Source organism: Falco cherrug, chromosome 8, assembly GCF_023634085.1.
Source record: "Falco cherrug isolate bFalChe1 chromosome 8, bFalChe1.pri, whole genome shotgun sequence".
Lineage (NCBI taxonomy): Eukaryota > Metazoa > Chordata > Aves > Falconiformes > Falconidae > Falco > Falco cherrug.
The window spans coordinates 58,884,850-58,906,264 of NC_073704.1; the positions used below are offsets into that span (position 1 = coordinate 58,884,850).

The following is a 21,415-nucleotide window of genomic DNA, read 5'->3' on the forward strand; positions in this document are numbered from 1 at the left end:
GGGAAACAGCTTTCATTTCCATATTTATATAAACACATCCAAGTTTAGTCCTTCTTTTATTTTTTTTTCCTTCAAAAATGGAAATTTCCATGAAAACATGTTTGATTTTTCTCCCTTCATTTTTACTAATAGCCCCATGATAAGGTTCATCTGGTCTTGCTTCATTTCCAGTTTCTGATGTGCTGGGATGATGCCGGGTTCACGCAGTCAGCCTAGCCATAGCGTTGGATCTTCATTCTTCCTTTTTTTAATTATAAAATGTTGCATTCTGAATTTTTACAAAAGAAACAGTTGAAGGAAAGCCTCTGAAAACAGAGAGGAAAAGTAGGCAGGAGCATCTCCAGGTGTTTGGAAAGTGCAGAGCCTTGGCTGGGAAGGTGGTGGCTGCTGCATGAGCTCCCCATCCCACCACTGCTCATTAATGGTCTCTGTGGGGAAAAATGCAGTGATGTGCCAAAATCCCATGTTTTCACACAGTTCAAGCCCCTTGGGAGTGCCTGTGTGCTCTGGCTGCCAAGGGGTTAGTGCAGCTGGTGAGATGCTCAGGTGGTGGTGGAGCTCCCTTGCCCAGCCCTGATGCTGCACCCAGGAGACGTGTGCACAGACAGGCTGAGCGCTCCCCTCCTTCCCAACCACCCTTCGAAGAGCTGTGTGAGCCCAAGGCTGCTGCAGATCTTGGGCAGGAGCTGGGTGCAGGAGGGATGGGGCAGGGGGATGCATCTGGGACCAGGCGGGGCTCTGGGCTGGGGGGATGTGAGAGCGGGGTGGGATAGCAGGGCAGTGTCTGCCTCTGCTCCATCGGGATGGACTGGCTGCCTCCACCCTGCCGGCTGCAGAGAATCCAGATGGGGATGGGATGGGGATAAGAATGCGGGTGGGATGGAGTTGGTGTGGGATGGAGGCAGGGGTAGGATGTGTATGGGGATGGGGATGTGTATGGGGATGGGGATGGGATGGCTCAGGCAGGTTTGAGGGTACCTTGGAGCCTCTCCAGCCCCACAGCATCTTCCACCCGAGAGAAGGAAGGGAAGCTCAGCAGCAGGAAAGGGGATGGACATCTCAGCAAACTTCCATGGTAGGAGGGTGGTAGGGCACCCTGAGCACCTCATGCTGCGGAAGGGTGCTGTGGATCAGGGGCTGTATCTCGTGCCCGGCAGTCGTGTCCTTTTTCCTTCCAGGCGTCCCAGGATGTGCAGTTCTGCAAAGGTTTCTCCTTACCCAGAGCCACTGCGTGGTGGCCCAGGGGAGCTGCGTGGCACGCACTGGACATCCCCAAGTATCCACAGCCATGTCACAGGAGAGTCCCTGCCCACGGGCCCTGGTGGTGGGAAGAGGGTGGCCCTGGGGACAACCTGACCCAGCCAAAAGCAGTTTCATGTGGCCACAGGAGCGAGCGCTGGGGCTCGCAGGGACAGGGCACATTTGCAAACACAACCCTAAATGTAAATCAGCTCTCCTTACCATGGTATTTATAATCTTTTTCTAAAAATAACCCCAAATTCAGCTTCCCAGAGGACAGCAACTGAGCATCCCCCAGACCCCAGCTTGAGTGTGAAACTCTCCCAGTAATTTTGGGATCTGTGCAATATGTTATTTGCAGCCCCACTGGTTTTGCGTACAAGGCACTGCTGCAGGCTCCCTGAGGCCCATGCAAGCCCTGTCCCCTGTGAGGAGGGGGGACCTGCTGCAGCCCCCTGGGGACACTCTGGTCCTCCCTGAGCCCTGTGGGGCAGCTTCCCACCCCGTGCATCTGGGGTTTGGCATCAGACCTCGGGTGCCCATCCTGGGGCAGTCCCATTCTGGGATGCAGAAACTAAATATCCGTAGGTAGAGCTGGAACAGCACGGGGAGAGCAGGATATATTTCTGAAGAGGCAGCCCAGTGATGGAGAGGAGCTGCAGGGGATGGACGTCTCCATCAGGCGGCCAGACCCGAGCACGGCAGCGGGAGAGGAGCTTGGCTCTCCAAAGCCCTGCAGGAGCAAACCTTGGGGTGGCTGGGAACAGAGACACCAGCCAAGAAGAGACATCCGAAGAGGATCCAGAGGTCTCTGGGAGAGGGCTGGGACTACTCCCCTCCCTGGGTGCTGGTGGGAACCACCCCCCAGCCCGGAGAGGGAAGATCCCACCCAGAGCTCCTGCTCCCCTTGGGTTGTCCCCAGGCACTGGGGAGTGGAGCCACACAGCAATTCTTGCTTGGGAAAACATCATCGGCAAAGCAGAGCGTGTTCAGCACTCAGAAGCCTGACACCCCCTCACCCTCAGACAGGGAAAAATGCTGAGGAAAAGAGGAAAAAAAATGAACAGAGAGGAGAGCGGGAAGGGAGAAACCCTTCCTGGAGAGCCGCTGCCTCGGGAAGGAGGCAGGGTCCCTGTGGGGGGCTTTGACATCACCCCCTGCCCCAGGCGAGGGGTTCGGGGCACGGCGGTCAAGGCTGCAGCAGAGTTCCTGGGGGGAAGGAGGGGATGGATCCCTCGTCCCTATGGGAGCATGCCGAGTCACGTGTGGGGGGCTGAACACACATGCCAGCGTGGGGGTGGGCGCGGGAAGTTGGGGCAGGTCACATTGTGGGCACATGTAAGTTAGCACAGGCAGGAGTGAGGCGGGGGTTCATGTCTGCCCACGGGTGTCCCTGGGTCCCTGGTGTGGGGGGCTCTTCCTCTCGCTCTTCAGCTCTGAGGGGCTGCGGGGGGCTGGCAGGAAAAAGCTGAAGGAGGAGAGCACTCCCCCGAGCATCCGGCTGCACCAGCCCCCCCAGCAGCCCCCCGCCTCCTGGCATGGCCCCCAGGGTGGCAAATGAAACCCCTTTTCACATGGGAGCGGGATGGAGAGGAGATGTGCACGGGCAGGGAGGCGTTTCGGGGACTATCATATCCCCAGGGCAAAGATCGCACACGTTTATCACTCTCACCCGTGAGGGTGCCCGTTGTGCTCTGCCCACGTGGTGGCAGGTGGCATGGCCAGGGGCTGTCACCCCTTGGGGACCATGGCCCCATCCTCGTGCCCCATCTGTGTGGGAATCAGGTCCCTGCTCTGCCACCAGCGCCACAGGGTCCCCTCCGGCACAGCCACGCAGGAGCGGGAGGCTGGATGTGGGGATGCAAGGTGGGGATGAAGGTGGGTAATGGTGCAATTAATGGAAAAGCCATTAGACCTTTCTCCTCCTCCCCCTCTTCTTCCTCACTCCGCCACTTGCTGTCCTCCTCCACTTCCACCTCCTTTCTTCTCTCTCTCTCTGCTCCTCCTTCTCTCTCTCCTCTCAAAGATTTCTCCCTATTTTTGTCTGGTTAGAGCCTTTTCTTTTCCTTTTAACCCTTCCATGGCATCCTGAAAAGGAACTCAACCCATCTCAGCTGCCAAGGGCAATGCCCTCCCAGCCAGCAGTGGGAGTCCCTTCTCCAGGGGTGCTGGGGACTCCTGCTGCTGCAAAATCATCCAGAAACAGGACAAAAGCTTGGAAGAAAGCTCTTTGGTGGGGTTAGAAGGTGGAAAGCTGCAAGGGACAGTGTAGATGGTGGAGAGGGGACTGGGTCCCCGATGGGTGCTGCCTGGGGTGCTGGCAGCAATGCGGGCTCAGAGGGAAACCTCACCCGTGAGGTCTTGGACCTTGTTACTCCACTTTTATTGCCCTTTTTTTGCTTCCTTATGTTAAATGCAGCAGAGAGGAGACTCAGCAGCAGAAAGCCTGAGGAGGAGGAGGAGGGGGCTGACCTTCCGCCTCCCCCAACTCTGAAATCCCCTGCTTGTCCGCCCAGCTTGGGCACAGCAGGGAAATGCCAGCCCTCGACAGAGCCTTTTTGCTTCCGCTTTAGCTGTGCTTTCGGTCAAGATGCTTGCCCCATGGTGGGGGTGGACCCTGGGGACCCGCTCCCTGGAAAGCCCTGGGGCCTGTGGGGTGAGCCAGCAGCGAAGTGGGGAGCGGGGAGCAGCTCCGCAGCACAGCCAGCCCTCCCTGCAGAGTGATCGGGGCCAGCCCCCCGCGGGGGCCTGGCTGATGGCAGGCCAGTCTGGGGACCTGGGGACCTGCCATGGTTTCTCCAGCTTCCTCTGACACACTTCTGCTCCATCTGCTTCTACCTGCCTGGACCCACTGCAGCATGTCCCCCGTCCCGCAGCCCCCAGGCCCCAGAGGGATGCCACTGCAGGCACCAGCAGGGCCTGTATTTTGGGAGGGGTGAAGGCAGTTGCCGGGGCAACAGCATCCTGCTGCAACATGGAAACCACAGTTTCCATGGAAACCTTTTTTGCCCCAATTATTCCACCACTGCCATGTCCTTTAATTTGCCTTTAATATTTGCATTTTAACCTTCCCCCACCCCTGCAGCAGGCAGGTGACCCCTGGGCAGCCCCCAGGGCTGGGTCCCCAGCAGGGCCCTGGTCCCCACCGGCAGGCGGGGGTTTGGGAAGCAGTTGCCCCGGCAACAGAAACAGGGCGTTTCTGGCAGCGGTGGTCACCATGGGGACGGGGATGCTGACGAAGGCTTGTGAAGCTGAGAAGACAAATTGCCCTCATCATTATCTCCGGGCTTGTCAATCAAACATATTCCCTTATTTACCTCGGCGAGGAGAGAGCCCCGGGAGCACACGGAGAGGGAGGGAGTGAGAGGAGAGCTGCTTGCCCCAAACTCCGCACTGGGGAGGGAGCATTTCCAGCCCCTCGGGATGGCCACCATCACCTGCAATCGCTTCACCGAGGAGTACCAGCTCTTTGAAGAACTGGGCAAGTAAGTTGAAGACAGGGCTGGGATGCTTGGAGTGGGGCTGTGCACCGGCTGGGGAAGACCCTCAGCAATGCCGGGAAGCACTGGAGATGGGACGAGGCAGGCACGGAGTGGTGAGGGGGACTCGGGTTAGGGTGGGGGCTGCCAGCCCCAGCCCTGCCTGCTCCCTCCCTTCCCAAGTTCGGGTGGCTGGTGATGCGTGCTTGGCCAGGGGCTCAGGTCATCCCAGGGGGCTGGAGCTGCCCGGGGAGGGGGCGGCTGCCCCTCTTACGGAAAAGCCACTCCCGAAAGACGATGCTGCTGGCTCCCCCAGGAACTTCTCCAGCTGGGAGGAGGGACGGGACAGCTGAGGAGGAAAGCCAAAGCAGCGGGTGCCCCTCACATTTCTTTAGGGAATTTCTCCATGTGGATTCACCGGGGTTTGGCTAGTCCTGCAGGAGTCCCAGCCTGCCTGGCAGCCTCCAGAGAATCCCGGTGGCTCTTGGTCAGACCCAGGGTGTCTCCCTTCCCTGCCCCTGTCCCAGTATGAGTGCCCCCCGGGCAAGACACAGCCCTGCCTGACCCAGCTCTCCTGCCAGGGAGGGCTCAGCTCGGCAGGTCCGGGTGTCATCGCGTGTGCCTGGGTTAAGGTGCATATGTGTGTGCATGTGTGTGCAAACAGAAATGCCTGTGCACAGCCGGGCGAACCTGGGGGGCACTGAGCACCCCAGGGTGGAGCAGGAGATTTCAGGTCCTCTGTGCAGGGCAGAGGGATGCTCCAGGTCTCACTGAGCGTGTGGCTGTAAAACGGGTGCAGGAGCGAGGAGGCGTATGCCTGTGTTGTGGTTTCTGTGCCTTTTTTCGGAACTGGTGTGTAAATCTGGGGCGTGCAGCAGTGCTGCCCTCAGAGCATCTTGACGGCGTGGTGGCAGGCTCGGGGTGCCTGTGCCAGGTGGCTGGTGCCTGTGCTTCAGCTGGGCAGCTGTGTCCGTCCGTAGGCATGGGCTCCAGCCCCGCAGCCCTGCATCGCCGGGGCGCAGGGCAGCCTGCACGTAGATGTGCACCCGCATGCACGTGGGTGTGCGAAACGGGGGTGAGGGAGAAGGGGAGAGGACAAAGATGGAGAAATCGAGAGGCTGAAGCAGGGGAGGACATTGTGCCAGGCTGAATGTTGTTAATATTCCCCAGGCAAATGGGGGCACCGGGTTGCTGCTACAAAGTGCAGCTCCTTGGAGGTGAGCAGAGCCCTGGTCCCAGGACATCCACGCCCGTCCCCTCGGCGTCGGGCTGGCTGCGAGGGGCTGGCAGGGAGCAGTGGGTCGGGGAGCAGGTCCCCGAGGCAGGGACAATTCCAGTTGGCACTGTGGACAGGGTGATGGGGAGCTGGTGGGGTTTGGGACCTGCTTTTTCCAGAGGTTTCTTGGCTGTTCTGGGCTCTGAGGCTCTGTGGTCATGGCAGGGGGTGGGCAGGGAGTGGGCAGGAGAGGCAGTGGCTGCTGGGTGGCTGCTGGGCCCTGGCTGGGCAGACACGGCTGCGGGGACGTGGAGGGGAGCTGGCAGGCCAGGCACAATAGGGGGGAACCAGGAGGGCTCTTGGAGGCATTTGGGGTGCAGTGCTTTGCTAGGTGGGTGCTGACACAGAGGGTGAGCACCCAGGCTCAGGGGCTGCCCATGCTGCCAGGCACCATGGTGTAAAACCACCTCGACAGATGCATTTTTAGACAATGACGAATAAAGGAACAAATCTGGCGCAGTGGCTTGCTGGCCCCCTGCGAGCATCACACCCTGGTCCACTGAGCCTCCCAGGGTGATGCAGGGGCAGTGAGGTAAGGCTGGCAGCTTGGGGCAGCACATCCAGCTTGGGGCACCCCGCAGCTTTCCCCTCGGTGCTGGGGGGCAGGCACCACTGCAGCGCTGAGGCGTGTTCCCAGGTTGGAGGTTTCACCGGGCTGGTCAAGGCGCCATGGAGCTGGTTGGGGATTTTCCACTGGGATGGCTTCCAGCATATCCCGGCATATTCAAAAATCAGCAGTTTCCCATGGGGAAATTTCCACTTCATGGGCTTAGAGGGGTAAATCAGGACGAAGCGCCACACCTCTGCTCTGCTGCAGCAGCCGTTTGCAGTGGGAAGCGGTGTTTCTCCTCTGGCGAGATGCTCCCGGTGCCGGTTGGGGTGGGGGTGTCCTGGCAGGGGTGAGGCAGGGTGGGCAGCATGGCATTCCCCCACCCAGACCCCGAAGGGGAGCAGCGTCCTGCAGGGACTCAGAGCAGAAAGGGTCTGTCTTGAGTTTGCTGTCCCCAAGGCACTGGGATGTTCTGCTGGGGGGACACATGGGGTGCCCACGAGCCTGGCTGGCGGAGTTGCTGGGTGCCAGGCTGCTGCGCCCACTGTGTTGCTTTGCCATCTCCTTGGCTGACACCCATGCTGACATCCAGGCAAGCTGGGGGTTTAAGGTGCCATACACCTAATGGTAACACTACAATGGGGCTTCATGGGGGGCAGAGATGGGGAGGGGGGTCTGCAGAGCCTGCCTTATGGGGCACGAGCCCTTGGAGCATCCCTACACCTCCAAGACTTGGGATGGACATGTGTCCCAAGCAGGGGACATGGAGCTGGGGAAAACCTGCTCCCACGGCAGCCTCGGCAAAGCTGAGCAAGTGAGGGGCTGCTCTGATCCCCCCCGCTGCACCTTTCTTGCAGGAGGGGACCAAGGCAAGGGCAGGGAGCAGCATGGAGGGGGACAGGGAGAGGATCCTGCCCACGGCCCCCTGGAGTAGGACAAACATGAAGTGCAGCTCCACTGGTGCCTCCAAATCCGCCCCCACAGCAGGTTCAGGGAGAGGCTGGAGACAATTACCGTGCCGAGCGGCACAATCAGCCCCTCTGCTCCCTGAGCTGCAGGAGAGGGGTTTTATTAGAAAGGAAAAAAAATAAATATATAGAGGAACAAAAAATCCCCAGCCCACACTCTTCTCTCTAGAAAGGAGATAAAATGCCTCGGAGGAGGTGGAGGTGTTGAAGAGAGGGAGGGCAGCAGCAGCGCAGCCGGGCGCTGGCAGGGAAGGTGTGAAGAAGGGAGAAGCGGAGCATCCCGGTGGCAGAGCCTTTGCTGGGGCTGGTGGGGGGAGGCCGTGGGGACAAGGCTTGGGGTCATGCCTGGCCCGGGGGACCCAAGGAACAGGGGGTGCAGGGCTGGAGGGACAGGGCTGGCTGCTGGGCTGCGGGTCTGGCATCACCCTGAAACGGCAGCCGTCGGGGGGGCAGGTACATGGTCCCTACCCATGGCCCTGCGGGTAATGTACCAGCTAACACTGGGACATGCTGCCATGGCTGGGATGAATGCCACATCTCCAAGCCAGGCAGAGACGGGGGCCTGCAGCTGCCACTGGCGCTTGGGTTGGCCCCATCCAAAGAGCCAGCGCCCCGGCAGGGAAGGGACCCACACCACTGCCCACGGCCAGGGAACAGGACACATCTCCTTCCAAAGGGGTTTCTTGCACCAAGATGGGGCTGAGCCCCCTGCCTGGCCAAGTGCCCTGCGCTGCCTGCACTGCCCTGTCAGACCCTGGTGCAGGCAGGGGTGTCTGGGCTTGTGGGGAAGGAGATGCTGGATTTATATGGAGCCAAGAGGGGATTTTTTCCCCCAGGCTGGGAAGACCACACATGGGAAGCAAAGGAGCAGCCTGGCATGGAGAGCAGAGCCGGTTGCTGTGTAATGCCCAGCAGGGTCAAACACCCAATGTGGGGGGTTCCCAGCCAGTGCAGACCCCCTGAAGGACTCGACTGGGACTGCGATGGGACTATGGCAAGCATGCTGTACGCTGGTGTCCTGCACCCACACCCAGTGCCTTGTGTGTCCCCCTGCTCTGGGCTCATCGGGTCTTGCCTGTGCTTCATGGAGCCCAAACAAACATTTGATTTCTGTTACAAAGGTCCAGAGGAGCCAAAAGCCACAAATGCAGCCAGAGGTGTGAAACCCTGCACTCTGCCTGTGCAGCACATCCCGTCTCCAGCTGCTGCATCCCGCTTCCCACAGCTCCCCCTTCACTGCTGTTCAGTTTAGCTTGAATAAATGGATGACTGAGTGGCTGTGGGCACTGGGACCAGGAGTGGCTGGGAGTCTCCAGGCACCACGGGTCGGGGACACCTACGTCCCTCCAACCCCATGGAGGTCCCACAGCAAAACCCTGTGGCTGGGACAGAAACTCCGAGCTGGGGTGGTAGGCGTGGGGGCTTTCCTGCTCTCCAGGCTCACTGCTGCAGGCTCTCCTGGCACTGCAAAAGCAGCATATGTGTCTTTAGGAAAAAAAAAGGAAAGATGGGTCACAGGGACTCACAGAAGCCCCCAGAGCCTGGGCAGTGCAGGGTTCCTGGCAGGATGGGGAGAGTGGCACCATGGGGCTGGCAATGGCTCTGGTCTCCCCCACTTATGGCGAGATGGACACAAAGCATTTTGCCCCTCCTTTCCCATTAATCTACCCCAGACTACAGGAACATTAACAGCTCAGCTCTTCAGCAGCCAGGATTAAATGGCAGGACAGGGAGGCTGGGAAGCACCGGGATGCTGTTCCCCAGCTCCTGCCTGGCACGTGCCGCGAGCCCTGCTCTGCACGGCGGTGCTTGGCATGTGGGCGGCTGGCTCCACTGGGGCTCCAGCCTCATCCCTCTGCACCCTGCCGCTTGCCTGCTCTCCTAAAGATCACATGCAAACCCAAATTGCCTGTCTCCACCTGCCCCCACCAGTTAAATCAATTATCCGTGGCTGCTCGCCAGCCTGTGGCCTTTTATTCCTCGGCAGGGAGTGGGAGCGGGGCGACGGGGAGCGGGGGGAAGGTGGGGCAGGAGGTGGGATTGCTTTTGATAGTTGTTATTTTAGCAATTGGAAGGGTTTGGCAGAAAAGGGAACCTGGTAAAAGGTTGTGCTCAGCAGGGCTGGAGTGCGTGTGTGTGTGCAATGCTGCAGCTCCTGGCATCGCGCCGGTGCACTTTCAGTGCAATGAGTTGGCAGGGCTCAGGGTATGGGGTACGGGGGCAGAGGGGCTGCTTTGGAGCATCTCAAGCATCATTTCCCTGCCAGGTCCCAGGAGACCCTTGCACGTTGGCTCACATGTGTGCAAGCTGCAGCAGCATCAGTTCCCCACCCAGCCTTGCTCCAGTCCTTGCTTGTAGGGTCCCCTGGGCTCTCCCTGCCTGTGTGACAGTTTTGCAGCTTGGGGGGAACACCTTGCACCACTCACCTGCACCCATGGCTGGTGCTCGCACCCACTTCTGCAAAGTGCTGCTGTGATTGCAAGGTCTAGAGCATGCGAAGCCACACACACAGACTGAAGTGAAGCGGCCAAGTGCTGCATGGCAGCTGCAGCCATCCTGGTGCCCCTTGGGAGCCAATACCCTTGGTAAATCACTGCCCCTTCTCTCCCAGGGATAGGTAGGGCAGAGCCTGGGAGGGAGAGGACGAAAGGCGCACGATGGCTGGAGTGTCCCAGGGGAGCCGAAAGCGGCAAATTCTACATTCATCCCTAGGTGTACCTGTGCCTGCCCTCGTCATTCCCCAAGGGCAGCAGTGTAGTGAAGCCAGCTGAGAGCCCTCGGTGTTTTCTCCAAGCCCCTTCCAGCACCCATCCCTGTGTCTGCCCCCGTGACTGTGGCTGCCCCTCGCCCCACAGGCACATCAGGGCTAAGCCGTGTCCTTGCCCGTGCTGAGCCCTTCATCTCTCCCTCTGGCTTCTTGTCTTCCCAGAGGTGCTTTCTCCATCGTCCGGAGATGCGTGAAGGTGTTGGCAGGACAAGAGTATGCGGCCAAGATCATCAACACCAAGAAGCTGTCTGCTCGAGGTAGGCGCTGGGGGTGTTTTTGGGGAGGCAGGAGGTGAGCAGGGTTTGCGGAGCAGGGTTTGCGGAGCAGGGAATTTGTCCCCTCTTCACAGTACCAGAATGATGCCTTTGATGTGCAGCGAGGTAGGGGGTGTTTGATGTGCAGGGGGGACCCTTTATCCCACCCTGTCCCCACTGCAGGACACACTGAGCTCCTTGATGGATGGGGTGAACATCCTGCGGAGGTGTCTTGGTGGCTGATCACTGCATCCCACCCGATCACAGGGATGCACCCACATCCAGCTGTGCCAGGGCTCTGTGGGACTCCCAAACCCCAACCCGCCTGGGGAGCTGTAGGACCTCATTTCTTTCACTGAGACACCCCCTCCACCCTGCATGCCATGTTACAGCAAAGTGATGGTTACAGCCTTGCAGCAAGTCAAGCTGCCGCCAGCCTCAGGTGATGTTTCCTTACTTGTGTACCTACATCAATAAAATGGGAAGGTCCTTCAAGTGGGGGTATGATTTCATTTCTCCCTGGAGATGGACACTCACCCCTTGCTGCTGTCCAATTAATTGCTCTGATGGAGCATGTTGGCTGCTTTGCTGCTGGAAGAGGCGCTGGCAGATCTGTCCTGGCTGCTCCTCGCTTGGGGCAAGGCTGAGCTGGGCCAGCACAGAAAAGTTTCAGCCAGCCCTTGCCCAAAGGCAGGGACCCCTCTGTCCCCAGGCATCTGGCAGAGGGGCTGTGATGAGGAGGATGGAGAGGATGGGACAGCAGCTGCTGTGACCCTGGCTCCAGCTCCTCCTGGCTGGATGTGTCGGGGAGTGCAGGATGGGTGCTGGGAGCGAGTGCCCTGCCAGGAGGTTTTAACTAAATCCCTCCCTCAGTTTCTCTCCCTGATGCCACTGCTCACCTCTGGAGGCAAAACTGAAATGCAGAAAATGGTGACAAAATCCTTCCTGACCTCAAATTAAACCAGTGCTTTGCAATCTCCCTCCCGCAGTGCTGCGAAAGCAGCACAGCGCTGATGCTGAGCACCCCCCAGCTCCTCCCAGCACCGGCCCCTGCCCCTCTTCAGAGATGCAGACCATTCCCTTCCTCTGAGGCCGAAGGCTCCCAGCCCAGGGCAGCCAGCCGGGCTCCGGGCAGAGTGTGTGGTCCTGGCCTCGGCACTTGGCTCCTGCCTGCGTGCCCAGCTGGCACCGGGGTGGGCAGCAAACGCCCCCGGGTTTGCAGGGCTGCCTGGAGGAGCAGATTGAGCCACCTTCCCTCTATTTCCTCCTGCCTCTGCTCGCCTGGTCCAGCAGTTTGCCCCTCTCCAGCCTCTTCTGGGCTTTGTGCTGTCTCTGCAGTGGCTCTGTGTCCATCTGTCCCTTGGAGAGATCTCGCCGGGGTTATTTTCACTGCTCTGGCAGCTGGATTCACCAGCTGCTTTTGCTAATGGTCTTGAAACCCCCATTTCTGCAATGCTAGCATGGGGGATGGTGCTTCCCCAGGCTGGGAGCAATCCCTAAAGGTGTCTCACCGCGACGTGCCACTGGCTGTGTCATACACAAAAGGCAGGAGGGCAGGTGTGCAGGGAGGAGAGGCGTGGGGAGAAGGTGAGAGGAGCTGTAAAACATCCCCAGCCATGATCTCTTCAGACAACCTCTTTCAGCAGGGGAGAAACGGGAGTTTTTGGAGGGGAAATGTGTTTTGGGTCCAGGCAGCAACTGGATTTGTGGGGTAGGAGAGGGGCTGCAGCTGAGGCTCACTGCCCCCAGCAGCACTTCGCTGCGTGGTGGATGTGCCATGCCATGTAGGTGGCAGGATGCCCTGACCCACGGCAGCTGCCCCCCAAGTTCAACAGGGTCCACGTGCCTGAGGGACATCCCCCTGTCCCTTTATCCTGTCCATCTGTCCCTCTGTCCCTCTGCCCCACTGCTCTGGCACAGCCATCCCACCCACATGCAAAGCCCTTGCAAGCCCTGTCCTAGAGATTTGTGCAAGCAGGGGGGTCCCCTACCAGCCTGCAGCCCCATGCAGGGGTTGTATCTGTGTGATGCTCAGAAGAAACGGCAGACCCGGAGATCCTGCCCTGGGCTGTGGCCCTGCTCCCAGCCTGTCCTTGCTGTGCATTCACTGCAGGGAAGCTCTGCCCGAGTAGGACCCATGCAGACTCGCAAAGAGCAAAGCCCCCGGAGCACAGGCTGCCTTCGCTCCCTGGGTGGCATTCAGGCAGCTCTTCCCCTTGCAGTTTGCAGCTGAGACGGTGACTCCAAGGGGAGCGATGGCCAGGCTTCCCCAGGGTTTTTCCTACCAGGGGTTCAAACGCTGGGGCATGCCAAGGGGAAGAGACTGGGTTACCAGGAGCTGCATCCCCAGGTGCTGCAGCCTGGCAGGCACAGCAGCCTCTGCACCCACACAGCTTCGCCCTTCGATGGCCAGCTGGATGTGTCGGTGTTCGCTCTGCCGGGGCATCGCTGCTAGCAACTGCCCGGGGGTCCCTGGGCAGGGGTCCCTGACCCTCACCCCATAGGGATAAGCACCTTTCCCAGCCCCTCCTGGGTACCACTGGGTCTCCAGTGCTGTCCCGTTCCCCTTTGGAGTGGCGTTATCTCTGCCCCCCCCCTTTAAACTCCCTGATCCATTTTACATTTCGCTTGGTTTTCACTGGTCTCCCACCCCCTCCCTGTGCTGTTTGTGTTTTATCAAACCTCACCAGCCTCCTGGCACTCCCCGCCAAGCTGCCTGTGCCGGGCTTTGCCTTCGCAGGCGTTTTGGTGGTGACAGATTGCGAGGGTACAAAGAGGGGGGCAGTGGCTGGGGGGGCTGCACGGTGCTGCTGCTGCTGCAACTTAGCCAGGGAGCTGGAGTGGAGCTGAGTTGTGTTGAGGAAGGGATGGGGCAACCTCCTGCTCCCCACCAGCAGCCACACTTGCCCCTGTGCAGCCGCAGGCTCAGCTGGCAGCAGCGTGCAGGCACACAGAGCGGTGCCGGGACCTGCTCCATACTCAGGGTTGCATTTGCTGCCCTTGCCTGTGATCTCTGGGCTCTTCTAAGCAAGCAAAGGAGCTTTACTGGACACCAGCAATGCTGGGCTTCCCCATGGGACATGTGGCCCCAGCTTCCAGGCTGCAGATGGGGAAACTGAGGCAGAGAGTGACAATCAGTGACTCACCTAAGATCACTGTCAGGCAGGAGCAGCAGAGGAGGCAGAAAGCAGCTCCCTTGTTCCCCAGAGAAGTGCTTGCCCCATTGGTCATACTGTCCCTCCATGCCATCCCTGTCCTTCACCCCACAATGGATTTTTGTTGTGAAAAGGAACAGGCTAAACCCCAGCCTTTCCTTGTCACCTCCTCCCACCCCGGGAAGGTTGTCTCCCATTAGGGGAAATGCTGTGGGGACCTGAACAAGGCCACTAAGGCTGTTCCAGCCTTTGGCTCACAGACCCCAGCACAGGCTGATAAAGTCACCACAAGCCCTCGGGCAAGTTGCCCATGCCGAGCCCCATGGTTGCTGGATGGGGTGTATTGAGCCCTGGGGAAGGCTCCAGCCCCTGCAGGGATGGAGCTGTGTCACCTTCACGTCTCAGTGGTTGGAGACACCCAGGTTTGGTTTGATGCAGAGTGAGACTCTGGGGTGTGAACCTGCAAGGTAACAGCGGTAGTGCTGAGAGACGAGCAGCCCTAATTACATCATCGCTTCTCCTGGCTGCTGGGTTCCTGCTAGCATGAGATGCCTCCAGACAAGGCACCTCCATGTGTGGTGACTGGGTCAGGTATAAGGAGGGAGAGAAGTGCAGAGGCAGGGAAAAAGAAACAAAATGATTTGGAAATTCATTCTGGGCTGCCCCAGGGTGGAGGCTTTTTTGGCTCAGCTCAACTTGCTTTGCCCAGGGCTCTGTTGTCTCACATCCCCAAGCCTGATGAAAGCCAGGGAGATGGACCTGTGCTGCCTGTTTGGAGACAGGCACCAGAGAAAAGCAAATTTTCAGAGCCAGGGGGTTTCAGTGTGGGAGAGCAAGGACCTGATATGAAATGGCTGAGGATGGAGAGGGGGAGCGAAGTGGATAACCCCATTTCAGCTTGACATCTCTCACTGATCAGCTCTATCTTCAGTCGTTCAAATTGTACCGTGTGGGGCCAGAAGTGTCCTTGCTGATTGCCTGTGCTTGGCTGAATAAGAGAAAACAGAACAGGTGCTGCCGGCAGTGTTTTCAGGCAGCCCAGGTATTCAGGAGGTGATCGGGAGTTGTTGGGAAAGAGGAGGGTGAGGGATCATCCAAAGCCCAGGACTGCCCACAGCATCAGTACCTGGAGGCTTGTCTGGGGGCCACATCCATGCTGGGATACTGTCCATCAGGCCCCGATGCTGAACATGTCCCCAAACCCATTATTGTTTAGTTAAAAAGGATGGGTTTGCTTCTCGCCGGCTGCTCCATGCCCCCCAGGCTTCCTGTGCTGGCAGCTCCTCCAAGAGAGCATGGCAGGAGCTGAGAGCGGTTTATTTGCTTCCCCAGACCCTAATTTAGGGCTGTTGCCTCTTTCAGATCACCAGAAGCTGGAACGAGAAGCCCGGATCTGCCGCCTCCTGAAGCACCCCAACATTGGTAAGCGCACCCTGCTCTCCCGCCGTGTGCCTGGCAAGGAGCCGGGCAAATCTGCCGGTGCTGCATGCCCGGCTCCGCTGCCCACCTGCCTCCCGTGCCCCCACCCTGGCTGGGAGTCCTCACCAATAATTCAGCCCTATTTGCAACAGGGCTGTTTGTCCTTCCCTCGCACTCCAGCCACCATCCCAGAGATGGGGAAGGGGCTCGGTGGAAGCCTGCCCCGTTGACCTGCAGAGCTGTCCCTCCCCTTCCTCACAGGAGACAGCATCTTCAAACGAGGTCATGGGAAGAAGGGCCTCCACCAAGCACGGGGGGACTGAAGTAGGTCCTAACTAACCCACTTGGCCATAGCTCCCTCCGGGAGAAGCAGGGCCCCAGTAGGCTGCAGGGGACTATTTTTACTCCTGTCCCCCCCTCGGGTGCTGTATTCCTCTGCATGCTCCAAAAAGCGGCTACAGCTCCGAGCAGCAGCAGCAGCGCCGGGCGTGTAGGAGGAGCGATGGCGGGGGGAAGCGAAGACTTTCCCACCGATCGTCCATCTGAGAGTAGCCTCCTTCGGAAAAGCTGTTTCAGGAAAACTCCTGAGCCCCTGCAAAAGACAAAAATAGGCCAGAAGGAGAGAGAGAGAGGGGAGGGGAAAAAACTGCAGTAAAAAAATCCCAAACCCCAGCCTTGAGAGTGATGCTGATGCAGGCTCTTGGTCTCTGGTCCGGCAGCGGAGACAGGGATGAACCCCCTCTCCCCTCCACTGCACCCCAGTATGTGCCAACTCAGATGGGATCCTGCAGCTTTTGGAATGTGTTTGGGGATAGGACAGGAGCTCTGCAGCCCTCACATCCCGCAGCCCGGAGCTGGAAGGTTTCGCCTTTGGCTGAGCTCCTTCCTGGCCCCGTCACTACTCCTGGTGACCTGGATCCTGCTGCAGCAGATCCAGGGAGCCGAACCCTGGGGCCGCTGGGACCAGCCCTGCGGCTCCTGCCCCATAAATATTTCAGTTCAGAAAAAGCCTGTCAGCTTCCACCTGTCCCAGGCACATGGCAGGTCTCCGCTGCATTGCTGGGGTGCTGGACCCTGCAGGATCTGGCTGCTGTCCCCCCCTGCCCCTGCTCTGGCAGGACCCATGCCCCACACAGGAGCTGCCCTACCAGGGTCCTGGTGGGGAGTCCAGCCTCCCCTGGTGAGAGCAGCAGCTGGTGCCTTTCCTTTGCACCAAAATACATAGGAGGATTGCCGAGACCTGAAGGAAATACACTGCAAAGCACGTGAATAGCAAGAAATATTAAAACCCCCACGAGGACTTGCAGGTTGCTGGGCCATGCAGCTGGAGCTCCCCACGCTCCCAGCATGGCCCCAGCTTTCTCTACCAGTCTTCTTCCCTTCCCTCTCCATCCCTGCCCATGATGCTGGTGGGGTCACCAGGAACAGAAACATCTCAGCCCCCCTGTGCCTTCTCCCCCAGCCCGGCACCCCACCTCACTGTTTGGCCTTAGAGAAACCCTGGTGCACGGGGCTGGAAGGGGTTAACAGCATGAGATGCTAACCAGCCCAGTCTCACTGCTCTTTATACCCAGGAGGCTCTTCTCCATCCCTCAGCCCCACACCCTCTCTCCTTTCACCCCCCCCCCTGCTCCTGCTGCCTGGAAACTTGGGCCCGCAGCTCCCTCGCCAAGCTGGCTGATGACCCACCCAGGAGCTGGAACGAGCAGCCCAGCCCTGATGAGAGGAAGGAGTCACTGCTGCCCGCGGTGTGGGGATAGCCAGGCAGGAAAACCTTCTCTACCCCCTCCCAGGAGAAGCACCTCAGCTGACAAGGGGCTTTGCTGGCCCCTTGTTCTTGTTCCCTGCAGGGAGGTGGGGTCCCTCCAGCTCCCATGGGAATGCTGTGCTGCGGTTGTGATCCTGGAGGAATCAACCCGAGCTTTGCACCGTGCCTGCAGGAGAGCCTTGCAGAGAAAACTGTGCACAGGTGGTCGAGGGCAGGTCCAGGTCCCCAGCACATTCACAGCACCTGGCAATGTGTTCTGGACAGCTGAGGTTTCCCAAAGCTTCGTTTCCTTCAGGAAGCCTTGCTTTATTGGGGAAACTCTGGCTACACCCAGCCCTGGAGTTTTAACTCCATCCAGGTACCCATTGTCTTCTGCCTCTCATTCCTGAAGCCGTGTCCTGCTCCTGCCTTGGCTCTCAGCACTGAGCTGGAGTGCTTTGGCCGGTGCAGCTCTTTCTGTGGTCAGTAACAGATACATGTAGGATCAGGCTATATTTAGAGCGGCAGCTCTTTCTTACACCTTCTTGGCTCCTGGCAGCCACAGGCATTGGGACTTCCCCAAGCAGGGGATGTATCCGGACCATCTGCTTATGGTTAGACTGGCCCTATCCGCACCGAGCTTGCCTAATCCCCGCTTTGAACAGTTTGGCTTCTGCGGGATCCCAGGCGCAATACCCCCAAACCCCTCCCAGGTGAGATGAAACAAGAGGAAATGTGTTTCTTCTAGCAGAGGAAGGCAGAAAAGCTGGGATTATGTGTCAGAGAAAAACAGGGAGCAAACACATGTTGGAGCACAGGAGATGTCTGCAGCGGCCAGCAGTGGGGAAGGATAACCAGGGAATATGAGCAAGTTGTGTCAACAGTCAAGACCATGAGAGACACCAAGAGGAAAGATGCTGTCTGGCTCAGCGGACCCCCTCTGCCCCTTGCCCTGGCCGGGCTGAGGCGATGCTGCCAGCACCTGGCTCTTGGCAGCTGCGGGATCTGCCCACTGAACTTGGAGGGAGAGGTAGGACGAGCAAAGTGGCGTTGGCTGTGCAGGGAGATAAGAGTGATGCAGCACAGTGTCTGCACTCAGCACTGGGGCTTGTTATCTCCCCCGGCTCAGACTCAAGTCTGGAGGATGTTTCCACACAGGGCTCAGCTGATTTAGCTGCAGTAAAATGGGATAGGAGCGAAAATTCCCACAAAATCATTCACCTGAATGTTTTCTTTTCCTCCCTGGTTCCCAAAGTCCTCAGACACGTTGAAAGTTGTATCAAGCTGAAACCAGGTGAGCAGAGAGGAAGGGTTAAATATTTGCAGCCTTAAGGAAACTGGAACAAAATGTGAGGCAGGGGGCAGAGGATGCTGGACCAATCTCCATTTATACATCCTACCTGTTTGTGTGCCTGTCCCCTCACTGCACATCTGCCTGCTAAGCTGCGAGCAGGAATCTAAGCCTGAACAACCAGAACCCAGCTGGAGGGTGACAGATTTGCTCCTGGCTGTACCTGGTGAGGTGTACCCGAGAGGAGAGGGTGCCACTCAGCCTGATGAGCAAGGCAAGATGCCAGCCCCGTGGGAGGAGATGGGAGACTGGGAGAACGCTTCCTCCAAAGGAAATTCATCCTGCAGTGATTCCTGGATATCCCCGACCTGAGATCTCCCAAGGAGAAAAGGAAGGTCACTAGCAGAAAATAAAAAAAGCCCCATCAGTGCCAGGGCTGGCAGCCCAGCGCCCTGGCTGAGCTCTCCCTGTGCCCAGGCACCTCTCCCGATGGGTCAGAGGGCTGGGCTGGGGGCACTCACGCCTGCAGCCTGCCCAGTGCCCAAGATAGCCCAGCAGCTGCACAGGCTATCAGCCAGGCACCAGCCCCGAGCAGTCCCGGATTTGGATTTGACCTTTGAGCCTTGCACTGCTGCCCCAGGCTGGGGACATGGCCGGGGTCCTCTGTTGAGCAGGACCTGCCCCCCGCCCCCTGAGCCAGATACAATAACAAGAGGAGGAGGGAGGAGGAATAGCCCCTCTCTTCTTTTCTCAGCTCCTGCTTGTCCCCAAAGGGGGGCAAAGGCGTTCCCGGGGAGCAGGGTGGGAGCCAGGCATACCCCATAACCCTTCTGTCTCTGCTGCAGTGAGGCTCCATGACAGCATCTCTGAAGAGGGCCACCACTACCTGATATTTGACCTGTGAGTAATGGTTAAATGCATCTCTTAATCCAAGGCAGCTGCATGCTTCCACCCTGGGGCAACACACCCTGCACCCCACAGCTGCTCCCAAACCCTCCCTCATCCTCCACCTCACCCAAGCCCTTCCCACAGGCTGGGTTGAGCCAAGCTTGGGTCCCCCAAGCTGGGCAGAGGGCAGGTCCCCACCCTGCACCCCTAACATTCCCCCCCCATGCACAGCGCAGTGGCATTTTGGGGGGGTGTGTGGGTGTGTGTGCCAGGGCTGTAAATCAATCCAGCTCCCTTGTGTGCCGTGCTGAGGTGGCCGAGCGTGACTGTCCCTGTTTTCTCACAGGGTCACCGGTGGGGAGCTGTTTGAGGACATTGTGGCCAGGGAGTACTACAGTGAAGCAGATGCCAGGTGAGCACGGACACACGCCACATTGCGGAGGGGACAGCAGTTGTCCCCTTCTCCCACGAGCTGCTCTCTCCCAGGATCCTACATGTCTGGCTTGCTGCAGCATAAGCTCCTTCCATGCTGGGAGGTGTTTTACAGCCGCTCTGCAGCGTGTACTCATAAACCAGATGTGTAGTGAGAAAAAAAAAAAAGCAGCTCTTTTTAACTCACTGGGCTCCTGTGCCAAGAAGTGCCTGTTACCGCGGGGCTGGTGTCCCCCCCCGAATCAGGCAGCTGCCAGCCGTTGCTCACAGCATCCTCCTTCCCCAGGCTGATGGCATATCCTACATCTGACCTCCCTGTAAAGGAGCAAGGCATGGGGCTCCCAGGGCTGGGAACAGTGGGGCTCCCAGGGCTGGGGGTATCGGGGCTCCCAGGGCTGGGGGTGTCAGGGCTCCCAGGGCTGGCAAGAGGAAGCCCAGCGTCAGGCTGGTGCCGCAGCCAGCACAGACACCCCACAGTCTTTGCCCTTTCCCCTTGCAGCTGCATTAACAGTCATTTGCAAGCGTTTCTCTAGCATTTACCACTTGAAAGCACTAAGGAGAAGCAGTGAAGACAGGCTGGGTGGGAGGATGTACTGGAGCTCCGCTCCCTCCCCCGCTCCCACTGGCACTTTCCAGGTACCCTGCTGCAGACGCAGGGGGCTGGGTACGGTTTCAGCGACACTTTCGGCCCTTGCAGCTTGGCCAGGGGACAGCACTAGCCTCATTTTTTTGAGACGACATGGTTTGGTCCTCTCCAGTCTCTAGATATCACTGTGCCTCTGGGCTTTGCCCCCAGGATAAGTGTAGCCCACACAAATGTCCAAGGGCGCGATAAGCTCCACGCTACCTCTGTCTGCATGGAAATTTCCCTTATTTCTGGGCAGAAAATAATCCCATTTAATGAACCGCCTGCATGGAATCCACTTACAACCTATCCACTTGTTAGTGTCATAGAAATAAAATAAAATACATGTAAATAAAGACCTTCTGCCTTGCACACAGCTGTTTTGGAGCAGAAGTGATCATGGCCCCAGTCTTTTTCCCTTCCTTTCTCACGCATGCAGCAGAGCTGGGGTTTGATGAACTAGATATAAAGCGAACAGACGCAGCAGGAGCCACCCGCCTTAGAGCAGGCCAGGGAAATGGGGCTGAAGCAAAGGTTAGCTCTGTGTTGGAGGAGCACGTCTGCTCTGCCTGGGTTGGGAGACCAAATGTGGGTTGGCACTGTGACTCCACTGCTGGTGTCCAGCTCCTCCCCAGTGTTGCCCCTATGGGGACCCCATGGGCTCAGCTGTAGCCCCTGTGCTCCTGTTCACCGTGACTGTGTCCAGCTCTGGTGGGGTCTTACTGGGTTACAACTGCTCTGCATGGGTGCGTGGCTTTGGGTGGAGGGGGACACTGAGCTGTGCTGCAGAGCTGCGGCTGAGAAGCATGGTGAGGAGAGGGGCGGCGGGGTATGAAATGCAGCCAAGTAAAAATGTCTAAGGAAACTCTGCCTTGCCAACCACTTTGTGAGCTTTCCTCTCTCTCCCACAGTCACTGCATCCAGCAGATCCTGGAGGCTGTCCTGCACTGCCACCAGATGGGGGTGGTCCATCGGGATCTGAAGGTAGGAGCTGCAGGGGAAGTGGCTGTGGGAGGATGTGGGGACCCCATCTGCGATGCAAACCCCTGTGGAGCAATGCCCAGCGTCTTCCAGGGCAGCTGAAACAGTGGGGAGGAACGCCATGTAGGGCTTCTGGAAAGCCACAGGGCAAAGACCAGCTCTGGGGCGAAACAAAACAAGGGAGAGGGGGTAGGGAGGTCCTCAGAGTCCATGGTCCTCTAAGGATCCAAGGACACTGGGACACAAAGCAGGACAAAGCAGCTGGGGAGCACATCCAGAGCCCTGACCTTCCACCGTGCTGTGCTGGGAAGCCCCCCTCCATGACAGCAGAACTCCGGGGGGGC

At 58.7% G+C, this 21,415-nt stretch overlaps 1 protein-coding gene across 4 annotated transcripts in view; it reads left to right on the forward strand.

Annotated features, from left to right (window-relative positions):
- The first annotated feature begins 4,455 nt into the window (after positions 1-4,455).
- The window catches only part of CAMK2A (calcium/calmodulin dependent protein kinase II alpha), a 36,858-nt gene continuing 19,898 nt past the window's right edge, over positions 4,456-21,415 (forward strand). For all 4 annotated transcript variants that reach the window (XM_005440603.4, XM_027807407.2, XM_005440604.4 and 1 more), the window contains exons 1-6: positions 4,456-4,724; positions 10,442-10,536; positions 15,051-15,110; positions 18,991-19,045; positions 19,380-19,445; positions 21,002-21,074. In XM_005440603.4, the coding sequence (XP_005440660.1) occupies positions 4,663-4,724; positions 10,442-10,536; positions 15,051-15,110; positions 18,991-19,045; positions 19,380-19,445; positions 21,002-21,074 (411 nt within the window). In that variant the 5' untranslated portion in view covers positions 4,456-4,662. The remainder of the gene's footprint in view (positions 4,725-10,441; positions 10,537-15,050; positions 15,111-18,990; positions 19,046-19,379; positions 19,446-21,001; positions 21,075-21,415) is intronic.